The 25,539-nt window shown below is 39.8% G+C and overlaps 1 protein-coding gene across 7 annotated transcripts in view; it reads right to left on the minus strand.

The window, feature by feature from the left end:
* E(bx) (nucleosome-remodeling factor subunit NURF301 E(bx)) overlaps positions 1-25,539 on the minus strand; it is a 464,290-nt gene that overhangs the window by 25,444 nt on the left and 413,307 nt on the right. For all 7 annotated transcript variants that reach the window (XM_068230140.1, XM_068230142.1, XM_068230143.1 and 4 more), the window contains 3 exons: positions 16,386-16,587; positions 9,924-10,234; positions 9,671-9,838 (listed from right to left, as the gene is read on the minus strand). In XM_068230140.1, coding sequence (XP_068086241.1) covers positions 9,671-9,838; positions 9,924-10,234; positions 16,386-16,587 — 681 coding nt within the window. The remainder of the gene's footprint in view (positions 1-9,670; positions 9,839-9,923; positions 10,235-16,385; positions 16,588-25,539) is intronic.

Below are 25,539 nucleotides of genomic sequence, written 5' to 3' on the forward strand. Positions count from 1 at the left end.
CAATACCTGTTCCGTGTATCTTTACAAAATGACCATCCATCATGAAAATGTTCCTGCTTCTATAAAACTTAATTTTACTAAGCGTCAGGTACAATAGACATGTTATAACTCTGCCACTGAGTAGCCGTGGCCTTTGTCATTCTCTCTTCACTACTTCCCAAGATCCAGTGATGTTACACACACGCATTGTATAACCGGTTGTTGCGACTAGCGATGTATAATAAAGAGGCGGTCGTTTATTGTCAACGAGTTTTGTGTGTACATGCGCGTGTGGAAAGAAGCAGCCTGGTTACTGCAGTAGTTGCCAGTGGTATCCGTTACTGTTAGGCCAGGAATGCAAGACAACCCTTGATTTTTCGAATGAAATTCTGAGAAAAAAATGTCGTCTTGGATTTGGAGAAATAGGGTATCACTCAGAGGCTTCTGTGGCAAACATTCCAAATTTCTTCTCTAAATGGTGTCGCCTAACTTAACCGTATATGTATCATGAAAACATATTTGAAACACATGTACAGGAATGATAACCTCCTCGCTAAAAAATTTACATGGGAATAACCTTTCCGAAATGTAACTAGACGTGAGAAAATATGAACTATCCTTTGAAATCAGTGATGTACTCTGCGATATCTTGAGGTGTATCACCTTCTTACTTAACTTCAGCTTTTATTTTTAACAAGTTAACAACTGCTACCGGCCACATTATTTATGGATTTATTACGAAAACATGTTATCCTCTTTCATTTAAAATTTTCTTTAGAATACAGCAGTCGACGAGTATTACTAATCGACTCCAACATCGCCTTTGAATTTCGACGAGAGCTCACAAATGCACATAGTGAGAAAACTATACCGTACTGAAAATGAGTGATCGCATTTTGTGGCAAATGTTTTAGTTTTCTTATTCAAACAGCGTCACCTATCCTAACTTAACCGGACTAAATGTATGATGAAAACACGCTTCAAGCGCCAGTAGAGAAATGATAACCTTCTCGCTATAAATTTACATGATAATAGCCTTCCCGTAATTTAACCAGATGCGAGAAAATATAAACTAACCTCTGAAATCAATTATGCTCTCCGCCATATTTCGAGGTGTAACCCATTCTTACTTAATTGCAGTATTTAGCATTAAAATTACTATTAAAATTAAGCAAGCGTTTAGTCAGCCTTGTCAAAAACAGTTATCGGATACGTCATTTACGCATTTATTATGAAAACGTCCTCTTTCATTTCAAATTTTCTTTATAGAACAGCAGTCGGCGGGTATTACTACTTGACCCCGACATCGCCTTCGAATGTCGATGAGAGAACTCGCTAGTGGAAATAGTGAGGGAACGAGACTGAAGGTAATTGATAACATGCAACATAACCGCTGAGGTGCATAAATATTGATAACGGGAAAAACTGCGCGCGTTTTAAGTGTTCGTAATAACGGATGCGTCAGTGATAGGGCTCTCGCTATAACCAGAGGATAATACACAGTTAATAGAGGAATTTTGAAGGGACACCAAAAAAATGTTGTTATAACGGGGTTCTCGTTATATTCCATACTTGCTATAGCGGACTTCTACTGTATGTAAAGGCATGTATGTGTGTGTTCTGAAAGAAACGGCGGGGTATTTATTTTGCCTTAAAAATAATGTCACTGAGCGAGTGCTTGTGTGGTTCGGGTAACAGCTGTCAGCGTACATTCGGGAGATAGTGGGTTCAAAGGTGGTGGCGATTATTGTTTTAACAGGAAGTACAACTGGGCAACCTTCCTCCATGTAACAGTAATAAGAGAGAAAAAATGGAAGGAATCCGACACTTTAAAAAAAAGAAGGTACTGACCAAAGAAAGACAAGGGCCACGAATGGCCTGAAAATGAAAGACTCACTAGGCCACGAGTTTTCTAATACCGTTGGGGTCGGAAAAGAACAAGAGTTGACCAAGGGAGGTTGGATAGGATAGATCAAGTGAGAAGCCTGACACAATAAGTGGAAGCAATGCCAGGGCTCAGCTGAGGGTCCCGTGGTTGCCAACCCACACTCCCAAGTTGAGAGCCCCTGGGGCTCCTTTTAGTTGCCTGTTACGACAGGCAGGGGATTCCGTGGGTATTATTCTACCGCCCCCACCCACAGGGGAAGTGTGTTCAAACCTCACAGCTAGCAGCTCTGAAGATGATTTTCCGTGGTTTCTCATTTTCAAACCAGGCAAATGCTAACGCTGTACCTTAATTAAGGCCACGGTCACTTCCTTCCCGCTACTAGCCCTTTCCTATCCCATCGTTGCCATAAGACCTACCCGTGTTGGTGCAACGTTAAAAATAAAGCCATATTTTGGGGACCTATCTGAGATATTGGTTACATTTCTGCTTAATTCTACATGAAGTCATATTCCATAGAATTTTGCATTACCAGTACATGAATTTGTGTGGCAAACTTTCATATATTACTACTGCAACAAGCAGCTGGTGTCTTTCTGTGGAAGGAATATTTCACTGCTTTAGTCTATTTTTAGCAGGCAGCAATTAAAACATGGACAAGGAAGGCTTATTGGAGATTCCTAATGAGCTCATTATCCGTTCCCGAAAACAAAGTTTTCCTCGATCAAGCGTTTTTCAAGAAACTGTATCTCATGAAAGGACGGCTATGGCATACTTATGGATCTTGGCGTTAACGCCCTGTCATCGTAATCTATAATCTTCATTTCCGTATTGATGAACTACACAATCAGAAATAGGAAATCCTTTCCTAGTTCTAACGCCCTGCCATTGCGATAAATAAGAGTAAGTACTGTTCTGGAAAAGCAATCAGCAGTGAACTTACATAAGGGACCATCTTAGTATCACATTTGGGTGGTATTGTTTAGAGAATCCTCAAAAACAGAGAGTAGCCACAACAATTGAAGGAGACAGAGCGTATTTCAACAGCTCGACTTGAAAACAAAACTAGTTACGTCAAATGGTCGTACTTGTAAAATGTCCACATTATATCCAGGGTTAGATGTTTATATTTTTACTTTTCTTTATTGTATCGCCAAACGGGTTTTCGGCACTTCCCTCAGGGCACTGTATAGTCACTGGGCTTTCAGGCAGGAATCAAAACTGCTCCTTCTTTATTTTAATATTATCGTATACAATTATGTTATCGAGACCAGAACAGATGTTGCACCTTACATACATAAAGCCATGGCAGGTCTTGGGATTGCATATTTACTGTTTTGGTCCAAACATAAGACGTTTTTATGTTAAAATGTTATAAAAACCACAGTCGTTTTATTTGAGCACGTTATATTGAAGAAGTTTGTATCATTTCCCATTCGTACTGAATTTTGCAGCAAGCGCGCTTTCCAGCTGAGCTCAAGGTCACAAATAATGGTCATTTCAGAAGTTTTTATGATATTTTTTTCTCTATCCAGTTTGATTGTGATTAATGACGGGCAGAATTGAATATAATGCATTTGATAACATTTGAGAATCGATACATTCAAAACCATATTCTCGAGTTCAACATAACCTTTAAAAGTTGATGTGGGCCTAACTTACGCGGTACAAGATATTTCAGAAACTGACTACGAACAGTACAGCGGTGACCAAATTACAATGAAAGATTAAGAAAAGAAGGGATTTTGCCAACCATAGTTTCATACCTATTGTAATTGAAAGAATTAATATTAACTCATTTATTAAATGAATCAATAATATAATAAATTCATCATCAGATCTAATGTATCTAATGTGCTTTATTTTATTAGATTAGAGAATTAAAAATTACTTGTGGTTGATTGTTGTTTGGCTTGGTGTTAGCATTTTTTGAAGAGTTTGGCCGATCAAAGTTGCTGAACAGAAAGAAGTTTTCACGGAGAAGTGACAAAGTTTCCCCGCTAAAACTCAATATAAAGTATCAAGATTTTTAACTCTAGTACTGATAATTAATTTTTGAAGCCGGTCCCACGGTCTAACTTGCTTGCCCAGGTTCGATTTCCAGCCAGATCAGGCATTTTTACCAGGTTCACTCAGCCTATATGATTACCTTTAATTGAGGAGCTATTTAATAGTGAGATGGCGACCCCAGTGTAGAGAGCCAGGAATAACGGCCGAGAGGATTCGTCAACCTGACCATGCGTTATCTCGTAATCTGCAGGCCTTCAGGCTGAGCACTGATCACTTGGCAGGCCAAAGCCCATTAGGGCTGTAGTTTGGTTTGGTTTGGTTTGGTTTAGGAGGGTTCGTAAGATCATAATTAATATATTTAATTTTTGTGATGTTTTAGCTAAATGGTTGATGGTTTTCATTCATTCCCGGATTTTCCATTTTCCCGTGTTGTAAGCTTTTGTTCAGCTGAGCATGACCCAAAAACTGGAGGTCGAAACCGGTACTGTAGTATAATAAGTATAATAAACAAGTAATGATAAGGTGGAATTCCTTTCCTATTTATAATTGTGTAATTCGTCAATACGGATATGAAGATTATAGATTACGATACATTTCAAATATTGCGTTTAGAAGGTTGCTTGTATATGAAATCAGATTATGTTATCTTCTGTCCTTTGTGTTTCCTTTCTTTCCTGTGCTCAGTCTGGAAGCAGCTGTCTCACAGACATTTCCTTCTACCCTAGCTGAGCACTTAAAGTGATCCAGACTTCAATGTTTTACAGAATGCAGTCCTCATCTCCTGCGCTTTCACTGTGTGTGCGACCTTTGTGTTATTTGTGCCTTCGTGAGTCCCAGAGCACACTGACTGGGTGTGTAACAACTGGGAAGGGTGCCAGCTCAGGGTTTAGAGAGAAGACCTCAATGGCATATACGACAGAGAAGGTGGATGTTGGTATGGTGGAGATGGCGCACGAGGCAATGGCTTAGGGCAGACGTGGTTCTTTAGGAGGGCTGAAGGTCCCTTGGTGGAGGTAATACCACAAAACTCCATCTAGCACACTATGTTAGGGGCGGCCTGAAAGAATCCTGCCTTAGTGTGTGGCGAGCCTATCATACTAATAGCCTATAAAATGACTGAGAGCGAGTTGAGGCCTCGGAAACAGTTAGGGCGTTCCCTAAAAGGGATGCGCAGTTCCAGGGGGTCCTTGTCCTGGGGGAACTGTGAAAAGTGGGCAACCAGTGACAAAGATTGCAACAATAAATACCTTGACACTTAATGACAAGACAGAAGAACTAATAGAAAACATGGAAGAGGAGGACACTGCATTGTTGGGACTGAAACCAAGTGGTAAGGAAAGGGACAGAAGAGACTGAGTAAGGGGTTTCAGTTGTTTTGAAGTGGAGGTGCAAACTGCAATAATGGAGTAGCTTTTACTGTGAAGGAAGACCTGGTACAGTACACAGAAAAGATCTACGAGGTATATGACAGAATTATGAAAATCAGAGACTGGGAGAGTGGAGTGCAAGATTTTATCCATGTACATACACCACAGACAGGTAATGTCGAAGAGAGCCTAGGGGAGTTCTTGACAGAACTGGAGAGATAATGGGAAACATGGATGACCATATAGGAACAGACGGACAGGGCAAAGAAAAATAATTGGTCCTTAATTATTATGGAACTACAAATGCAGAAGGAGAGCTACTACTAGACTTTTGTGAGAGGAATGGATTAATAGTAGGCAATGCATGGTTAAGAAAGAAGAACAGCCAAAAGATAACTAGATAAGGATGGGGACAAAGGTTAGAGCCACCGAGGCATTAGGCCTCTAGTTTCCTGTGGAAACACCATTGACCTGACAAGATCACTGGTCTGGATTGGTTGGGGTAGGGGGGGACAAAACTGTTGGTCTGGATAGGTCAGGATAGGTAGGGTGGTCAAGCAAAGGGGTTAGGCCTCTAGTTTTGCCTGGTAGTTTCCCTTGTGCAGACACCATTGGTCTGCACTGGTAATACTGTCTTCATAATTGAGATTGACATTGGGATATTAGAGCGCATTTTATAGGATCTAGTGGCGCAAAGCTGAACTGCTACTTTATCCAGTACTTTCCTTTACATAACACTGAGTGTTCGAGAGAGAGAACTGCGCATTCAACAACTTCATGGGATATCTTGCCGAATCGCTGTTCAAAAATTCCTCCCCCGCAGAACAGAGAGTGCACCAATTCCTTACCGCTGCTGTGGTGCTCTACCCTCCTCTGCATTAAGGTAAATTAGATATAAAATCATTCCTATCCTGTATTCAGCATTGTGTGCTTTATATCTCCTGTTTCTTTGTGTTTTTATTCTGGCGTGTTGGCCAATAGGAGTGCAAGTTTGTAGTTTAGCAATGGACAATGGACAGTGCACCTCTTCCTTAGGTTATAACAGTAAATGTAGATTTGGGGAGAGGGGGAGGATGGTGGGTTCCAGGACATAGCAATGAACATATTTCTCTTCTGAAAGGAATTCCAAGTACGATTTGCTTAAATTCTACTTCCTAAAAATGCTACAAAAGTTGGTGAGTGCGGGCAGTAATTCTATCGATAACAAGTGCACTGAAAGGTGTGAAAAACACCAAACAACAAATATGAAAACATGCCACAGGGGCCAATAAAAATATCCATGTAGTATTGCAGATCACACGCTTTCTAAAATAAACGTTAGAAGCCTTTTATTTCGGAGCAGTGGGTTATTAAACATTATTATCTCATCACACTCTTTGACAATGAACTGGAGGTTACACTCAACCATAAGCGTCCAGGAGAAATAAACTTCAACCAACTCGAGCGAGTCGAAATTCAAAGGTGAGAGTTCAACATTCGCGACCTCCGTAGACTTGACGATGTGGATGCCAGTCCACTTTCCGACAGATTTTAATTTAGTCTTCATTTCTAAGGAATTTCACGACCTTTTCCATATCAATAACTAGGCTATCACCATGATTATGTTCCTAATCCAGATACAAGCTACAAATATTCGCTGCACTTCACTGTACCGGTACCACCCAACACAAAATACCTTTCTAATTTCTGAATGGAATACAAGCACAAATAGGCTCAGCAATCTTGCTGCTAACTGGCAAGCAAAAGTGACATTCCTGAGGCTAACGGTTCGCTCCCCGAAGGTGCAACTTATCCTGTGAAGTTCAGGAATTCAATGCCTTTTCCCGTAATCAGGCAACGCCTCTTACCCGAGTTGGAAATCACGTTTCACAAGGGATGACAAATAACATTTTCAGGGCTAGGAAAAATGTGATCATAGTAAGAGGTAATAATGAAAATTTGCAACGTGATAAGCGAGATATTTTTATATAGATTTAGTACAATGAGAATTGGGACTTCGAATTTATGGCGTTAAGAAGGAAAACGTGTTAATGAGGAACGCAGGTTTCACTGTAGTAGTACATAAAACTTGGTAGTGTTTTTATCTATCTCCCAATGAAGATACGCATACAAGACATATTACAACCCTACTCTGTCACATGCAGGAAACCAGGAGCAAGCAAGGATGGAAATCAAATATTTCGAAAGGAAAAAAGAAAAAAACACCCCGAGATGTATGTTATAGAAGTTGAGAGAGATACTGACAGAGAGAAGGAAACAAAGATAGAAAATCTAAATAATAATAATAATAATAATAATAATAATAATAATAATAATAATAATAATAATAATAATAATAATAATAATAATAATAATAATGACGTTCCGTTTTACTCTAGGCCCACTAGATGGCAGACAGAATAAACCAAAACTCTCTTGGGCATCTGTGGCTGAGATTTAATGAATTTTGTCGAGTAAACACCAAATGTGTCACAAGAGATCTTTTATAAGCCGACATCGTAAGACATGGAGTGTCGAATGGACTTTCTTCCACCCTTCAAAAATCTGACTACCTCTGCCGGGTTTGAACCCGCCATCTATAATAATGTTATTCGTTTCACGTCCCACCATCTATATTTATGGTTTTCGGATACGCCAAGGTACTGGAATTTTGTTCCGTGGGAGTTCTTTCACGTGCCAGTAAAACTACCGATATGGGGCTGACATATTTGAGCATTTTCAGCAACACCGGACTGATCCAGGATCGACCCTGCCAACTTGGACACAGAAAACCAGCGCCTTAACCGCCTGAGCAGAAATTCTATATAAAGAATTATAATTTTATTTGTACTTTATTCGACAGACCACTTCATCAAACCTGTCTTGCAACCTCAACACCCCACAAGAAGTTTTATATGTGTAATAGTATGCGTCACCACTTCTACCGGCCTTCCATTTCACATTGTTGGCCAGTGCTTAGGGGAGATAACTTTTCCATCACTCACAGCAACAAGGCCGTACACTTCAAAGGTGGATAATTAATTTTCTATTCTCCTGAACACTGTAAGATTGACAGTTTTGCAATTCTTCTTGTTAATTTTCATTCCCCCGTTCTTGAATCACTTCAGTCCAAAACTTCCCGTTCTTCACTTCTGCTTCACTTACACCCAACAGCACAACGTCATCAGTAATTAATAATTTTTTTGGTGTTCCTGCCCCAGAACTCTTTTTGATTTCTTTGAATATTTCATCCACGACAATAACACACTCACTTGTTTCAGTCCCGTTCTGACTTTGAATTCTTCTATCTCTCTCTCTCTCTTTGGTTCTAACTTTACAGGTGCATTTGCTGGACATATCTCTTATAATCTGGATCAATTTATGAGGGAACTTTTTCTTCTTCATGGCCAACCAATAGAATCATATGCTTTCTTCAAGGTGATGAAAATCCAAATTAGATCTTTGTTATAATCCCAGTCCACAGTTGATTTTTTACTCAAATCGATGTTTTCCCTCTTCCATATGAGATTCTATGCCCTCTCAGCTAATTAATAGTGAACTGAAGGATTTACATAAAAAGCATACTTGAATTAAAGTCTGCTTCAAGCAGGCTATGGGACATTGTCAATCATTTGACTGGTTTTACCTCTTTAGTGGGACAGAACATCGACTGATGAAGACATGCTGCATCTTAGTCGCCCAGTGTACACTTCAACGTCAGAAATGATTGTGCGATGATCAACACATTACTTACTTGGTTTCATCACACTATCCATACAGTTGATGCTGCTTTCTCTGCCGAAGGTTTGGAAGATCTGTGAGAGGATGTGAGGAGGAAGTGACCTAATTAATGGTAAAACAACTTGTGGCTCATTCACCATAACAATACTCTTCTGACTCCACAGTTTTTGGCCAAGAGCACCCTGTTCCTGCTGTAATATCCTCCCTGCTCACCCAACCTTGGACCCCACAGCTTCTTCCTATTTCCAAAACTGGATTTGCAGTTGAAGTGAAGGGCTCAATAGTTAAGAGAGTAGATGAATTCAAACCAAACAGCAGTCCGTTTTGAACACTCAGTGAGAAAATGACTACCTGGAATGCTTCTTATCATAGCGGCACCATTGGAATCAAAGTCTAGCCTCAAAAGGGGACTCTTAATGATGGGGGCCAATAATGCCTTACGTACACAATGTCCTGTACTATTTACAAGACTGGTCGAGTAATTTATTGACCTGACTTATATATCCAAATAATGGAGAAAGTCTACTCAATTTAATGGAAATACAAGTTCAGAAATAACTACAATGGTTGCAGAAAAAACCCAACCAGATCAGTTTGGTACAGATTTCAAAGTCTATACAACAATGTGTTAATAGCAGATCTGGGTAAGAAATAAAGCCCAAGAACCAATGATAGAGAAGTTTAGGGGCGAGACAGACAAGTAACTTACTGAGACTCGTCGTACGGCTGCTTACAAAGGCAGTAGAGCTCCTGAGTGTCGCGGGCGTGTCGACACTCGGTGCACACGAACTCGGTCAGAGACTTACTCATCTCCTCGGTGATGCCCACACATTCGCCGTGGAACCAATTGTTACACAGGTCGCAGCCCACGTAAAATCTGACACAATTTCAAAGAAAGGTTACACTTTGAACCAAATCTCAATCAATCCTTCAAGCATTAGAAACATCAACAAATTACTTACTTGGTTTCATCGTACGGTGTCCTGCACAGGCAGTACAACTTCTCTTTCTTACGACCACCACCACCACCACCGCCACCCCCTCCGTGCGAGGCTCCGATTCCCGCCGCCGCGGGGGCGATCGTGCCGCTCGGCGTCCCGGGGGCGTTCCGCTGCTGCTTCTTGCTCCGCGAACTCGCTTTCGATGCTGTCGGTGGAGCCACGTTCGCCGCAGGGACAGGCGCAGACTTCCGTTTGCTGCTGCCTGTACGCACCTCATCCTGTTTACTTCTCTCCGCTTTGGTGCGGGCCGCAAGCTCGTTAGACAGATCCTTCTGGAATGTAATCACACGGCACTAAATATCATAACTGAATGAATAAAATACATTTAAATTGTTGTCTGGCCAGGACACAGCCAATCTGAGGGAAGAGGTGCAAACAGGTGTGCTCTGTGACTGCCATACGCCAAGATACCTGGCTGTGCTCTATGGATCAGAAGTCAGCCAAGAACGAAGAGTGTAAAGCAGAAACAAGCTTGTCGGGGATGAGGAGAGAAGATGGCAGTTTGTGAAGATGAGGAGACTGTCCTCGTCTCCTCTTCCCAAACAGACCAGCCATTGTGTCTGCCCTCTTACGAGCTCCTTTTCCTGCTTCTCTCTCTATATACAGAGTGGTCAAAAACAACGTGAATGGGGTAGATGAGCATTCGAGGATTGGTCATGCTGATAAATAATTCAAAAAAATAATTCAATAACTCGACACCGTTGCTGATAAACTTAACTATAATAGGTATTTGATTTATCCTCTATTGACTTGTCTAAATGTTTTAAAATAGTTCCCTTTACTACTGAAGGGAATGCATAATGTTCCTGAAACATGTATAAATGAGTACATAATTTTCAATTATAAAAGTCTATTGACAAGGTGGACCCAACACAAACTATTTTTAATAGTTTTTTAATAATCATTTTATCAGTTGCTGAAGTTGGTCTGCTTCACAGGCTTTGCACGGCACTAAGAGCCATGATCAGCGGTAAACACGCCCTTGGTTTCAGCCAGTGTCACCGTACCGTACTTGCTACGGCACGATTCTGTCAGCTTGGACGTCCATACTCAAACTCTTCAACTAGCAAAGTTTTATTCTTCGACTGGTCTCACTTAGTTTACAACTGTATTGAATAGGTGGGGTAATAAATATACTCTGGTAAACTAAGTGAGATCGCTATTTTCAATACGGAACAAAAATGAGAACGATGGTCTGTAATGGTGTTCTGATGCCGATCTTAAGTCACATGCAGATTTTGCAACAGTGTTGTGTAAAGCACATTTGTATTTTCCTGCAAAGTGACCTGATTGGCTAACTTCAGCAGCTGACTAAATCACAACGGTGCAAGATATCCAATTATATTTTTCAAATTATTTATCAGCATGACCAATCCTCTAATACTGATATACTCGGTACACATATGTATAAGACTTGATTTGACACAAGTTATGTGTATGTTATCTGTGTGTATGTGTATGTTATGTGTATGAAAGTTATGTAACACTGATCACGTGTAAATAATCTTTCACATGTTCCAAGTTGTTCAGAAACCCACAGAGCGCGAGAGAACTTTGGAACAATGATGAACTAAGGACGTCTGTATAGTAATACTAGGTCTTTCTGGATATCTTATAAGTAATACGCCATAATGGTATGGTGGTCCTGAATCAAGGGAATTCTAAAATATAGACTTACTGACGACTTCTGGATGTTATGGATTTCTTGTGCAAATAAGTTGTTTTGAGAAACCAGATTTATTTGGAAACATAACCAGAATGTATATACAGTAGAATTCCGCTGTAACGAACACCAGTATAACAAAATTTTCAGAATAACAAAAGGTGGACTAAGCCGTCTATAAGTGGTTTGTGGAAATGCGGAGTAAAAACATTTCAATAAATGGCCCACTGTTATGTGAGCGTGCGCGATCTTTCGCATGTTCGCTTGGGTCACCTGAGTTTATGGGTAGTGCTGGTTGGCTTCATAGGTTCCGGGAGAGATATGGCATATCCCACAAAATTATAAATGGTGAAGCTAACGATGCCCCGAAGGAAGTTGCGCCTTCAAGGCGGCTGGAGACTCTAACGGATGCCTTGAAGGAATATTCACCGGCAGACATTTATAATGCAGACGAAACTGCATTATTTTATAAACTAATGCCGAACAAAACCCTTGATTTCAAGGGAAATAAGCGTTTTGGGGGCAAACGTTCAAAATAACGTATCACGGCTCTTTTGTGTACCAATTCCACAGGGACGGACAAACTGAAGCCTCTCATACTTGGGAAGTTTGGGAAGCCAAGGTGCTCCAAGGGAGTGCAACATCTGCCCTGTGAATACAGTCACAACTCTAAGGCATGGATGACATCTGTGCTATTCAAAGAGTGGTTGTTGGACTTGGAACGTCGGATGAAGGCCGAAAAGAGGAGAATTATTCTATTATTGGACAATTGCTCTTCTCATAATTGTGTGCCTCGCCATTTGGAGCATGTAAAAGTTTTATTTTTTCCTCCAAATACAACTTCAATTCTGCAGCCGCTGGATCACAGTATAATTCATGCAGTAAAGCGGCATTACCGAGCTCGTGTGGTCCGTCGAATGCTGTGCAACGTTGCCACGAATAGAGACATTAACATCGACATATTGGGAGCAATGCAGATGTTTAATGCTGCATGGAAACCCCTGAATGCAGAAATCATCACAAACTGCTTTAGAAAAGCTGGAGTGGTTTTTACAGAAGACGTCGCAGAAAGTGAAGTGTTGGATGATGTGGAAACCAAGGAGAATTGGAAGCGTTTGTGTACAACGTTGCATGTGCCATCTACGGTAAGTCTTACCAACTACACCAATGTAGATAGTGATGTAATAGTCCACAAAGAAATCACCAATGAGGAAATTGTGGAGGACATATGAATGATAGAGATCCATGTGATGGGGAGGAAGAGGAAGACAACCCAAGAGCTCGACTCTTCAACAGGTAACGAACATGGCATGTAGCCTTCCAAGATTTTCTTGTGTCACGAAGTGATGTGCCAAAATCTATTTTAAATTCATGTGCAGTAGTTGGTGACTATTTGGAATGAGCTTTTGTGTCTGGATCTGTTCAGAAGAAAATCACATACTTTTTCAGAAAAAGAAAAGGTTCTGGAACAATGTGTAGACTTGCTGGTACAATGTAAAAATAGATTTTCTGAAAACATTTGTCAATACTGTAACTCATAATGGTATTTTGAAGTTATACAAATCCTGCAACGGATATAACAGGGCAGATGACCTTGTAGTTCCGCCCCTGAAAACAACAATAACTAATGGATATAATACAAGGTGAGTTCTTAAGAATTGACTTATTTAGTATAACAAATTAATTTCAGAGGTCCCCAAAATTTTGTTATACTGGTATTTTACTGCAAAAAGTGGTGATCATGTTGTAAGCGAGTTCAGTTGAGTTGGTGTGGGTTGTTGATGTTAGCAAGTGAGTGCAACAATGTGAGTTTGATTGATGGATCTCAATTCCTAACTGTACTGTGTATTTGGTGAAATATATACATTATATGAGTTGTCATCGATTCCTACATAGCTGAATTTACATTATAATAATAATAATTATTCAAAACCAGCAGAAATTGAAGAGAGACTTGATTAATGAAAAAAAGTTGTGGAATTGATTGATAATCCTCAGAAATAAGTTGCTAAACCATGGAACAACTGGTGGAAGAACAACAGAGGAAAAATATAAGATTAAAAAACTTTTGGCGAGCATGTGAAGAAAAATGCACACACATAATAATAATAATAATAATAATAATAATAATAATAATAATAATAATAATACCCAAACTCCTGCAAGAACAGGCAGCGAAAATTGGGTTACAAATTTCATCTGAAAAAATAAAATTTATGACAGACATAAAAACTACCCCATCTGAACTCCAAATGGGCTCCAACCACATCTCTTGAGTGAAATAATTTACATATTTAGGTGAATTGATTACTAAAAATTGTATCACAACTCCAGAAATGTAAACTGCATTTCAGCTCACAAAAAATACAACAAAAACATCTCCCCTGGAAGTGCAAAATCCATCACTCTAGTACAGTTTTTTTCTTCTTCTTCTTCTTTTTTTTTTTTTGCTAGTGGCTTTTACGTCACACCAACACAGATAGGTCTTATGGCGACAAAGGGATAGGAAAGGGCTAGGAGTTGGAAGGAAGCGGCTGTGGTCTTAATTATGGTACAGCCTCAGCATTTGCCCGGTGTGAAAATGGGGAAACACCAAAAAACACTCTTCAGGGCTGCCGACAGTAGGATTCGAACCCACCATCTACCGGATGCAAGCTCACAGTTGCGCGCCCCTAACCGCATGGGCAACTCGCCCAGTCTATAGTACAGTAATCAAACCTGAAGCTCTCTACACATCAGGAACTCTCAATCTTCAGCACAAAACACTAAAAGGAAAATTAGAAGTGAAAGAATGTAAAATAATGAGAAAATTTCTAGGACCAAGAATCAAAGATGGAGTACATTTTCTAAAACCAAAAGCGGAAATATATAAAATAATCTCCAAAATTACAGACACAATGCGCGTGTGAAGAATACAATTCATGGGTCACTTAGAAAGAACGGACTCAAGCAGACTGACTCACAGAATGTACACATTCTTAAACTAGATCAAACTGGTACAAACAGACAGAGAAAGACCTGAAGGAATTAGGATCACCAAATCTACTGGACTGAGATGATATCACAAAAACCACACTGAGACGTGGTTTTGAGGATGATGAGAGATGGACAAACGGACATGTATGCTTCCTGCAATGAAAACACACTAGGTATGAAGGAACACTGGGCTAAAAGGAACAGCCAAACAATGTTGATTCCGTGTGGTTCTAAGTGATCTATTCACGAATAAATAATAATAATAATAATAATAATAATAATAATAATAATAATAATAATAATAATAATAATAATAGCGGTTGACAAATTAAAATGTTGAGATACCGGAGAAGAGATGAGTAGGACATCAAACGGGATGGATTACAGCAGGGAGACAACACTTCAAGGGCTTCCTTAAAGAAGGTAAGGAGATCACCGGATGGACAGCAGCCAGCAGCAAATCTGGGACATAAAACAGGCTTCCAGAAATAATGTAACTACGCTAAATCTGTTCATTCCTTCAGCAATTATCTAAAAAGTCAGTGGGCTCGACTCAACAAGCGATGAGAAGGAATCTCCTTGATATTAAGCTTTTGTCGTGTCAAAAAACAAGGTGGAATTCTTCACTTTTCTCTAATAAGAAGTCATGAAGATGCAGATCAAAGTTCTCTGTAAAGAGTTCCACCTTATTTGCTGACACGCAAAAGCCCAAAAGCTTATCATGTCTACAATTACGGGCCGTGAAAACATCAATCTATACGTCCCCAAAGTTTGCAGGTAGGGAATTTATTGACCTGGCTACAGATATAATACAACGTGACCTCGTGACAATGAGTAGGAAAAATATGAAGAAAGATAATCGGGAATGACAGTGGAAAGTATCCTGTGTAGAAGAAATAACATGTGCAGTTCTAGTACCGTAAGACTGGTGCTGAGCAAAACTATTGGTATTTTTTTTAAGTCCTTTTTTTTTTTTTTTTTTTTGCTAGTGGCTTTACGTTGCACTGACACAGATAGGTATTATGGCGACGATGGGATAGGAAAGGCCAAGGAGTTGGAAGGACGTGGCCGTGGCCTTAATTAATTAGTAACGTTGCACTGACACAGATAGGTATTATGGCGACGATGGGATAGGAAAGGCCTAGGAGTTGGAAGGAAGCGGCCGTGGCCTTAATTAATTAATTAGTTACGTTGCACTGACACAGATACGTGTTATGGCGATGATGGGATAGGGAAGGCCTAGCAGCTGGAAGGAAGTGGCTGCGGCCTTAATTAATTAATTACGTTGCACTGACACAGATAGGTGTTATGGTGACGATGGGATAGGAAAGGCCTAGAAGTTGGAAGGAAGCGGCCGTGGCCTTAATTAATTAATTAGTTACGTTGCACTGACACAGATAGGTGTTATGGCGATGATGGGATAGGGAAGGCCTAGCAGTTGGAAGGAAGTGGCCGCGGCCTTAATTAATTAATTACGTTGCACTGACACAGATAGGTGTTATGGTGATGATGGGATAGGAAAGGCCTAGGAGTTGGGAGAAAGTGGCCGTGGCCTTAATTAATTAATTAGTTACGTTGCACTGACACAGATAGGTGTTATGGCGACGATGGGATAGGAAAGGCCTAGGAGTTGGAAGGAAAAGGCCGAGGTCTTAATTAAGGTACAGCCCCAGCGTTTGCCTGGTGTGAAAATGGGAAACCGCGGAAAACCATCTTCAGGGCTGTCGACAGTGGAATCGAACCCACTATCCCCTGGATGTAAGTCCTTATATCACGGTTATTACCTGGATCTCTATCTGCAACTCTTTCTCGAGCAGAGCCCGTTTCTTGATCATGTCCTTCTTGAGCAGCTCCTTGTGTCTGAACAAGAGCACCTGCAGTTTTGTCTGGACCTGCTGGCGCCTCCGCTCCTCCTGGGACTCTCGCCACTTGCCGGTGCGCGACCTCGAGGTGGGTGCTGGCTTGTCTTCGCGTTCCTCACCCAACCTGCAATATACAACATTGGAGATGTGTACTTCTAGTCCCACAAGGAACACAATGGAAGTTGGTGTTGCTTAGCACAGGTTGTTTAATGGATATTCATACTTGTTAAGAAAACTAAACAATTAAATCTGCAGTTAACAGCAGTAATTATTTTAAAACATTATAGGGATGTAGCAATGCCATCGCCCAGTGGGCAACCACAGCAATCAAGCCTCCCGAGTATTGGCGGGTAAACCATAGACTTAACTTACATGAGGAAATGCGTGTCAGGCACTGACCATCTAGTGCATAACAAAGTATCGATGCGAAGATCAATGGTAGGCCTAGCAAGCCAGTGGTATCATCTTCAAATTGCTTTCAACAATCAAACGAGCCTTGGATGGAGATAAAAAATTATACCGAAATTGACAAAGTCTTCCAGCAGATCTAGCAGGTATGACGGCCAACATGGCTCCGATGAAAAACAGATATGTCCGAAGAACAATGTAAGAATTGGGACTATGAATATTTTGACCCTGACTGGAAAAACTGAAGAACTTATCGATATGATGAAGAGGAAAAATCTATTCACATTGGGAATGAGTGAAACAAAATGGAGAAAGGCTGGTAGCAAGATTCTCAGGGTGGACGCGAGGAAGAGGCCAGAGATGGTGTAACTTTCCTGATAACAAAAGACATGGACCCCATTACTGAAGTATGCGATAAGAATGATAGGATCATTAAATTATCTATGCAGCTGGAGTCCACAAATTACATGGTAGTGCTAGTACAGTGCACTCTCGATAATTCGCGGTAATTAATGCACGCAATTTCGTGAATTATCGAAAACCGCGAATTTTCTGCAGTCATTTTTAAGCCTGGTAAAAACAAAACCATAAGTTAAAATAATGAAATGTATTTTATGAACAAGCAGAAAATAATTAGAACACTTCACATTGTATTGTAAGACACACTAGAGAAAAATTACAAAATGCCATGTGGATTATGCCAACATTCGTATCTAACGAAAAAAATTGGTCATCACGTTTTGTTTCTTAGACGACTGTTCATTTTTTCTAATTTTGGATCTACATTTCTCAAGAAAACAATATCTGAAAATGAAAATTCATCTCTATTTTCTATGTAAGAGATAAGCTTGGCTGTGGGAAACTTTCGGAGTTCCTGTTACATCACTCCCGCACTCGATATCATCTGGATCTCAGTCTTCCTCATCAATCATCAAATTCTGTACAATATCCTCCTCACTTTCATGTCTGAAACCATAATTGTCCTTATCGACGTTTAACCACTCAATAATGTCACTTTCTTCTGCATCTTGGCATTTGTCCAGGTTTTTCAGTAAAGATAACGTAGCGAGACTACGTTGCCCGAATGTAGTACAGAAATATTTAAAATAGTTATATTTGAATCAGCCTTGTCAATACACTTATTAATGAAGGAAAATTATTTATTCAACCAAACATGTTTCAGGAATTCAACCATTCCCTTCATCATTCGAAATATCGTCACTGAAGCCAGCAAATGCTTGCTCTTCACCTAGAACAGATTTCCACGATCGTGCGAGCGTAGTAGAGGTAATTTTGTCCTATGACTTATTGACTGCATGAAGAGCATCCAACAAACTAAGTCCTTCCAAAATGTTGGAATATCGATGCCTTCCTCAACCAATTGCTGTAACAGAGATGACCTGTAGTTCTTCTTTAAAGCAGCAATAACGTCTAGGTCCATAGGTTGGAGAATAGAAGTTACATTAGGGGAAAGGTATTTCACGTAAATATCACCTTCTTTAAGTTCACTTTCGTGTGGACGAGAAGGCGCATTGTCAATCAAAGAGCACTGCTTTGATTGGCAGTGACTGTTTAATTAGGTAGGCCGTCACTTGTTTCACAAAATGATTGTGAAACCATTCCTTAAATATCTGTGTCTCCATCCACACTGCCTTTTGATGGCAGTACTGCAAAGGTACATTCACTCGTTTAAAACAACGGGGTTTTGTGGATATCCCTATCGCTAATAATTTTAATTTATGATCACCACTTGCGTTAGCACGCGCCATAATGGTTATTATTTCCTCGGATGTTTTGCGACCTGGGGCTTGCTGTTCTTGTTGCATCACTAATGTTCGGGACGGTAAACATTTCCAATACAACCCTGTTCAATCTGCATTGTAAAGTTGTCTAAGGTCAAGCTGTTCTTTTTCAATGAATGATTTAAATTCCTGTGCGAACTTTTCAGCAGCACCCGTGTCTGCGCTGAGACGCTCTCCGTGTATAGCAATTTCTCGTATTCTGTAGCGTTTCTTAAACCGCGTAAGCCAGCCAGAAGATGCTTTAAAATCGCCTTCTAAGCCAAGAGCATCGTGAAAATGTTTTGCTTGCTCAGCACACATTGGATTGGGCACAAGAATACCTTCCGCTCGTTTTTGATTAAACCACCGTATCATGGCTTCATCTCGATTTGCATAGCCCGATGTTCTCATTGATATCAGGGACGATGAACGATCACAATTAGCAGAAAATTCAATGAGGGTTTCCTTTTGCTTCTTCAGGTCTCTCACTGTTGTTTCACCCACACCAAACTCGCAGGCTAACTTTGATGATGCCTCGCCTTTCTCTAGTCTTTCTGTAATTTTCATTTTTTTCACTGACGGTTAACCTTTTATATTTCATTTTTTGACCACTCATATTGAAAACTCTTACTACTGACTTATTCGAAACTTCGAAAAGACTTCCACACTCCGTTCACACTTCTCAAGTACAGTACAGTAGCCTACAATACACTCGCTGCCGGCGCACCTACCCTTCATTTGGCTTACAGTTCAGCAACCTTGGACTGTGGCGAAAGGGAGGGTAAATTCCAAGTGCATTCCTCTTTCATTGTCTCTGCTTCCAAGATTACGGTAATCTGTGCTGTGCCATGCACAGGAACATGGTCGAATGTTTTCAAGTTTGCAGCATTCTAGCAGCTGTGTGCATATAGGCCTACTGCTACATCGTAGAGAAACGAAGTCCAGTTTCCTCAAATATCAATGATTTTGTCTCCACGCATCGCATTAAAATTCTTTTAAACTAGGCAGAGATAATTTTACTCAGTGTGATGATTAGTGGGTAACTCTCCGAAACCCGCGAATTAACCGCAAAGCGAATTATGCGCATGCAAATTATCGGGAGTTGACTATGCACCACAGGTTGGATGTAGTGCTCAAGAGAAGGAACAATTCTGTCAAGATCTACTGCTTGATTTGTGCAGAAGAAATGGATTGATCATCAAAAATACCTTCTTCCAAAAACAAGACAGCCACAAGAAAACAAGATATAGCTGGGATGGAAAACATAAGTGTCTCATTGACTATATCATCACCAGGGTTCGGATTTTTAGGAAAAGTCATATTTTTTTCTTTGCCTCTATTTGTTGCCTGATTGGAATTTGGTGCAAATCAGGTGATTATGGTCACAACTAAGCGATCTTTGTCATATAAATGCATATTTTGGCTATTTTTGGTCATAAGGTCATATTTTGAGCTATTTTGGCGGTTTGATGACAGCTGAAACTGTGCAAAATCACTTTCAACTTACCAAATGCGAACAAGCATTCACAAAGCATGAAATTTGTCATACACTTCAATTCAAGCCGTGGAGAAGAATGAAAAAGATTGCGAGTTTGCACTATAGGTCCTACCGCCCTACAGTAATGTATTGAAAGACATCTACCGGTACTTAATTCGTTTCATGGTACTCAATTTAAACTTTAATGCATTTGAATAATATTAATGAAACCTGGGCTTAAACGTTCTAAAATATTTTTAAAAATAAATTAATTTCTAGTTTTCTCCTATTTCAAACTATCAATTCAGGGTGCAAACATGTACTGACTTTCAAAATGTTGTGTGATCTGATAATCTTAGTGAAGTTAGAACTTTATAGGTATGTATTCACACATATTTGATAAGTGAATCAAGGACAATTGACTGTGAATAACTGCTAAACATGTATATTCAGAAAATCAATTATGAAAGTAAGAATAAATACCAATGTGTTTCAAAGGAATTGTCATTTTAATTTATAAATTATTTCAAAATGGCCATATTTAGGGTAATCATTTTCGAGTCATATTTTGTAATTTTTGCGTCATATTTCGTCACTTTTGAGGTCATATTTTGTCACTTTTGAGGTCATATTTGCTTGCTTATTTGGGCTATTTTTAGGTCTTAAACATCTGAGCCCTAATCATCACTAACAAAGGAGGAGGGAAATATGTAACTGATGTCAAAGTTATCCCCAGTGAGAGTATGGACAGTGATCATAGATTATTGATTGCAGACCTAAATCATGTGGCTAATACAACCCCGAAGAAAAGAAAAAGAAATCGCAAAGTGAAGACTTGGAAATTAGAAGAAGCCAAGCCGAAGGAAGAATATAAAATAAGGGTACAGAGACACTTACCAAAAGGGGAAATGAATACAGTAGAAGAAGAAAGGAAAATTTTTCAAGATATTTTGGCGGGTGAAGCTAAAGACCTATGTGGAGTAACAGGATCGACCACGAAAGAAAAAGAGACACCTTGGTGGAATGATATTGGTGAAATGACAGTTAGATTGGCTATAAAAGAGAGAAATTGGGCAAAAAAGATGCTAGACAAAGAGATGCACAAGATCCAGGTGGCCATAAAATGACTAAACTACAGGAACTCTACCGGGCAAGAAAACTTTCAACTAAGAGGATAGTAAAAGAAGAGAAAGAGAAAAAATGGAATGAGTTTGTGGAAAAGTTGGAAGAGGACAGCAGAGGAAACAAGAAACTTCCTTACAGAGTAATTAAAAAAAGCAAAATAACCTAGAAGACATCAAGGTAATAGAGCAGGATAATGGATCAGGAGTATGAGGGGAAGATGGAATCAGGAGAGAATTCAAAACCTCCTGTGACAAGTCCTGAATGGAGAGGCATCAAATGTAATTCAAAACAGAGAAGAATCTGGAAAAAGTGAAGGGCCCAGTAAAAATATGGAGCCACCAATCACATGGCTGGAGATAGAGAAGAGCCTTAAAACTATGAAGAAAGGGAAAGCTGCAGGAATAGATGAGTTAAGTGCGGACATGTTGAGAGCAGGAGGAACCCCAGCAATCCAGTGGCTATATAGGCTCCTAAATGTAGTATGGCAGCAAAATACCATCCCAGAAGACTGGAAGAAAGGTATAATTGTACCTATATTCAAGAAAGGCAGCAGACGGAAATGTACCAACTACCCTGGCATCACTCTACTCTCTCACTGACTAAACATTCTAGAAAAGATTATAGAGGATAGATTACGAGAAACAGAACCACTTTTAGAAGAGGAACAATATGGTTTAGGTTTGGAAGATCAACAACAGATCTTATATTTGCTGTCAGAATGCTAATGGAAAAACATTGGGAAAAAGAGAAGCCTTTATATCTACTGTTCCTTGACATTGAAAAGGCCTATGACAGCATACCAAGGGAGCTTATTTGGGAGTGCCTGAGAAAGCTCAAAGTTCGAGACAGTCTAATTTCAAAAGTTAAGGTGCTTACAACAAAACCAGAATCTGTGTGCAAGTCGGTTCTGGACTGTCAAGACTGGTTTGACACAAAAAAGGGAGTACAACAAGGCAGTGCTTTGTCACCCCTTATTATTTATCATTGTAATGGATACCATATTAAAGGCGCTAAAAGAAAAGGGGCAACAAGACTTAAAAGCATTTGCATTTGATGTAGTAATTTGGGGTAACTCAGAGAAAGATGTGGAAAAGAGACTGCAGGCATGGAGTCAGGAGTTTGAGAGATATGGATTAAACATCAACAAGGCTAAAACGGTGGTGTTGAAGGTACAGAAGGGTGACAGTCAGCCATAAATTATGCTAAATGGCACTAAGCTGGATAGTGTCACAGAATTTAAGTACTTGGGTAGTATAATGTCCAAGGATAACTTAGCTAAGTATGAAGTAAACAGTCGAATCATCAAAGCAATACATTTTACCTCCAAGTAAGACAGCTACAGTACTATGGGATAAACAAGTACCACTCAAAACCAAGATGACACTGTACAAATCATACTACACCACTATCCTCACATACAGCCTGGAAACCACTACATTAACAAGAAAGGACAACTCGAAACTCCAAGCAGCAGAAATAAAGTTCCTACGCACAATGATCCACAAGACCAGGAGGGATAAAATCAGGAATGAAAAAGTCAGAGAAGACGTAGGACTAGAAGATTTCTTACTCCAGAAGATCCAAAAGGCAAAACTGAAGTGGTCTGGTCATGTGAAAAGAATGAGTGCCAACAGGTCTGCAAGAAAGGGGCATGAAGGAGAAATAAGGGGAAAGAGACCAGTGGGCAGACCTACAGAGTTAGTGAAGAAGGATGTAGAGGAGAGACGTCAGGACTGGGAGCGGATTGTGAACGAAGAATGGTTCAGGGACTGAACAAAATAAAAAGGGGCTCATATACCACACGTGGGAAACTGGAGTTGGTCAACAATGATGATGATACATGTTTCTGTGCAGTTCTTGTCTGGCACTATGGCTAAATGGCTAGCGAGCTGCGTATGGTGCAGGGGGTCCCCAATTCGATTACCGGAGCCAGGCTGGGGATTTTAATCTTCATTGGCTAATTGCAATGGCTTGGTGTGTGTGCCGTCTTCATCATTAGAATTCATCACAGGTAGGGCCCCATCCTCACCTATATGGCATCAACATGAAAGTCCTCTTTGGAGGTCACATGCCATTAAGGTTATCATCATTATTCTTTCATAGTTTACGCCCCCATTACGCCACTTTAATCTATCAGCTTCATGGTCCGTATTGATAGCTTGAGCACACAAGTATGAAGGATGAGAGTTTTCCACCTAATCAATACTTTATTTACAAAGTGTCTAAAATTTTAATTACATTAAAAGACAGTACCGGTTTCGACCTGTTAAATGGGTCATTGTCAGCTGTTGATGAACCTGCTAATTCAATAGCGACTGTACAGAATAAAACATGACTAAGATTAAACATGAATGCCACTATTCTAATAAAATGCTTAATGTCAAGATATATACATATGGTACAGTTTTTGAAGTTAAAAGGCTTTGACTTCCTAGAGTCCCATGAATGCCACAATTCCAAAAAATATATTTGCTATACACAGCAACTTATGCCTCAACAAGAAGTCTAGTTAAAACTAGCATGTTTATCAGCAATGATATTACAGCATGAGATATTTGAACTTGACACCAGGATATGGTGACTCTTTAGACTCTAAGAATTGTATTCTATTTTTAACATTATAGCAAGTATATTTTTTGGAATTCTGGCATTCATGGAACTTTAGGAAGTCAAAGCCTTTTAACTTTAAAAACTGTACCAAATGTACAGTACATTTCTTAACATTAAGCATTTTATTAGAATAGTGGCATTCATGTTTAATCTTACTTAGTAATATTTTATTCTTCACAGTTGCTATTGAATAAGCAGGTTCACCAACAGCTGACAATGACCCATTTAACAGGTCGAAACCGGTACTGTCTTTTAATGTAATTAAAATTTTAGACACTTTGATAAATAAAGTATTGATTAGGTGGAAAACTCTCATCCTTCATACTTGTGTACTTTAATCAGTGATATACATTAAAGTATAATGGTATTAATCATTATTAATATTATCATCATCATCAGTACAGTCCTTTAGATTAACATAACATTTTTCTTCACTCTATTCATATGAAGTATAAAAAACCTTAAATTACTAAAATACAATGAATTCAGCCCTTAATGACAGCCAAACACGCATGTTGTACAATTAAACCCTTAACATTTTGAAAATAGATATTGGATCAAAACTTTCTTCTTCATTTGCTGCCATATCAACGCAGAAGGTAGGCGAATACCATGGAGTAAGTTTTCCTATTTTGTGTTTCTCATACTGCGGCTGCCAAGCCACTGTCGGAGGTTCCACGTCCATGACCCTATTTTTATTGAACAATCAGTTGAATCAGGCTGTATTTATAATTTCTTAGGATGCGACTAAAATAGGCTGAATTTGACATTAAACTAGTCAGGATTTTCAACACTACCATATTTTAACATGGAGTGAACTAGATCTTTCTCCTGAATTTTAATACATTATTAACAGCAAAACATAGTAGGCCTATGTACCTGACTTTTGTGTCATATGAAGATGTCAGCCATCCAGAATGAAGATGTTAATCAGGAACTACATATTTAATTATACTAGTCTTATGAAAAAATGAAAAAATTATGGGGAAAAACTTTTACATTCAAGTTATACCAATAAACCCGCTCAAACAATAAAACTGAATCCTTTAATGTTGCTACTTAGCCCACACATGCTAGAGAGGCATCCATTGTTCCTCCACATGGGTGATACGGTGGTTCAGGTGAAGTGGGGCTGGTGATTGAGGTGAAGGCTCACTGCAGGGTGCTGGAACCAATACATCACTTTGTTCTACGTAGCCTGAACGAGCCGCAGGTTGGGAAAGGGGCGATCCCAACTTAGGGGGAAAGTCATGGGTGTGAACTCAGCCATGAAAATGCCAAGTGGAGAACACGTGAGTAGGCCTACTGAAAGGTGAACAAACCTGGCTAGGTTCGGGACAGGGGCGGACCGCTGGATGGACGAGTAAGGGGCGTGGTCTCTGGTACGGAGAGCCTGAGTTGCGGGAGGACAAGGTTTGACTATATGCCTCACCACGGATGGTGAGAACGATGCTCAGGATCCTAGAAGGGGCAAAAACCCTATGATTGGTTAAAATATGGATGCTTATAAAGAAACAATTTCAAAACTTCAATATCTAGGGAAGTCAAGGAAGCTCCAGTACAGCAGATCCGGCAACAAGCCCAAGATGAAAAAATGGAGACAGAAGTCCCAACTGGACAGGCTGTCGCCAACTCAAAACAAGGAATGGCAACAGAAGCTTCAATAGAGCAGACT

This window comes from Anabrus simplex, chromosome 13, assembly GCF_040414725.1.
Source record: "Anabrus simplex isolate iqAnaSimp1 chromosome 13, ASM4041472v1, whole genome shotgun sequence".
NCBI classification, from domain to species: domain Eukaryota; kingdom Metazoa; phylum Arthropoda; class Insecta; order Orthoptera; family Tettigoniidae; genus Anabrus; species Anabrus simplex.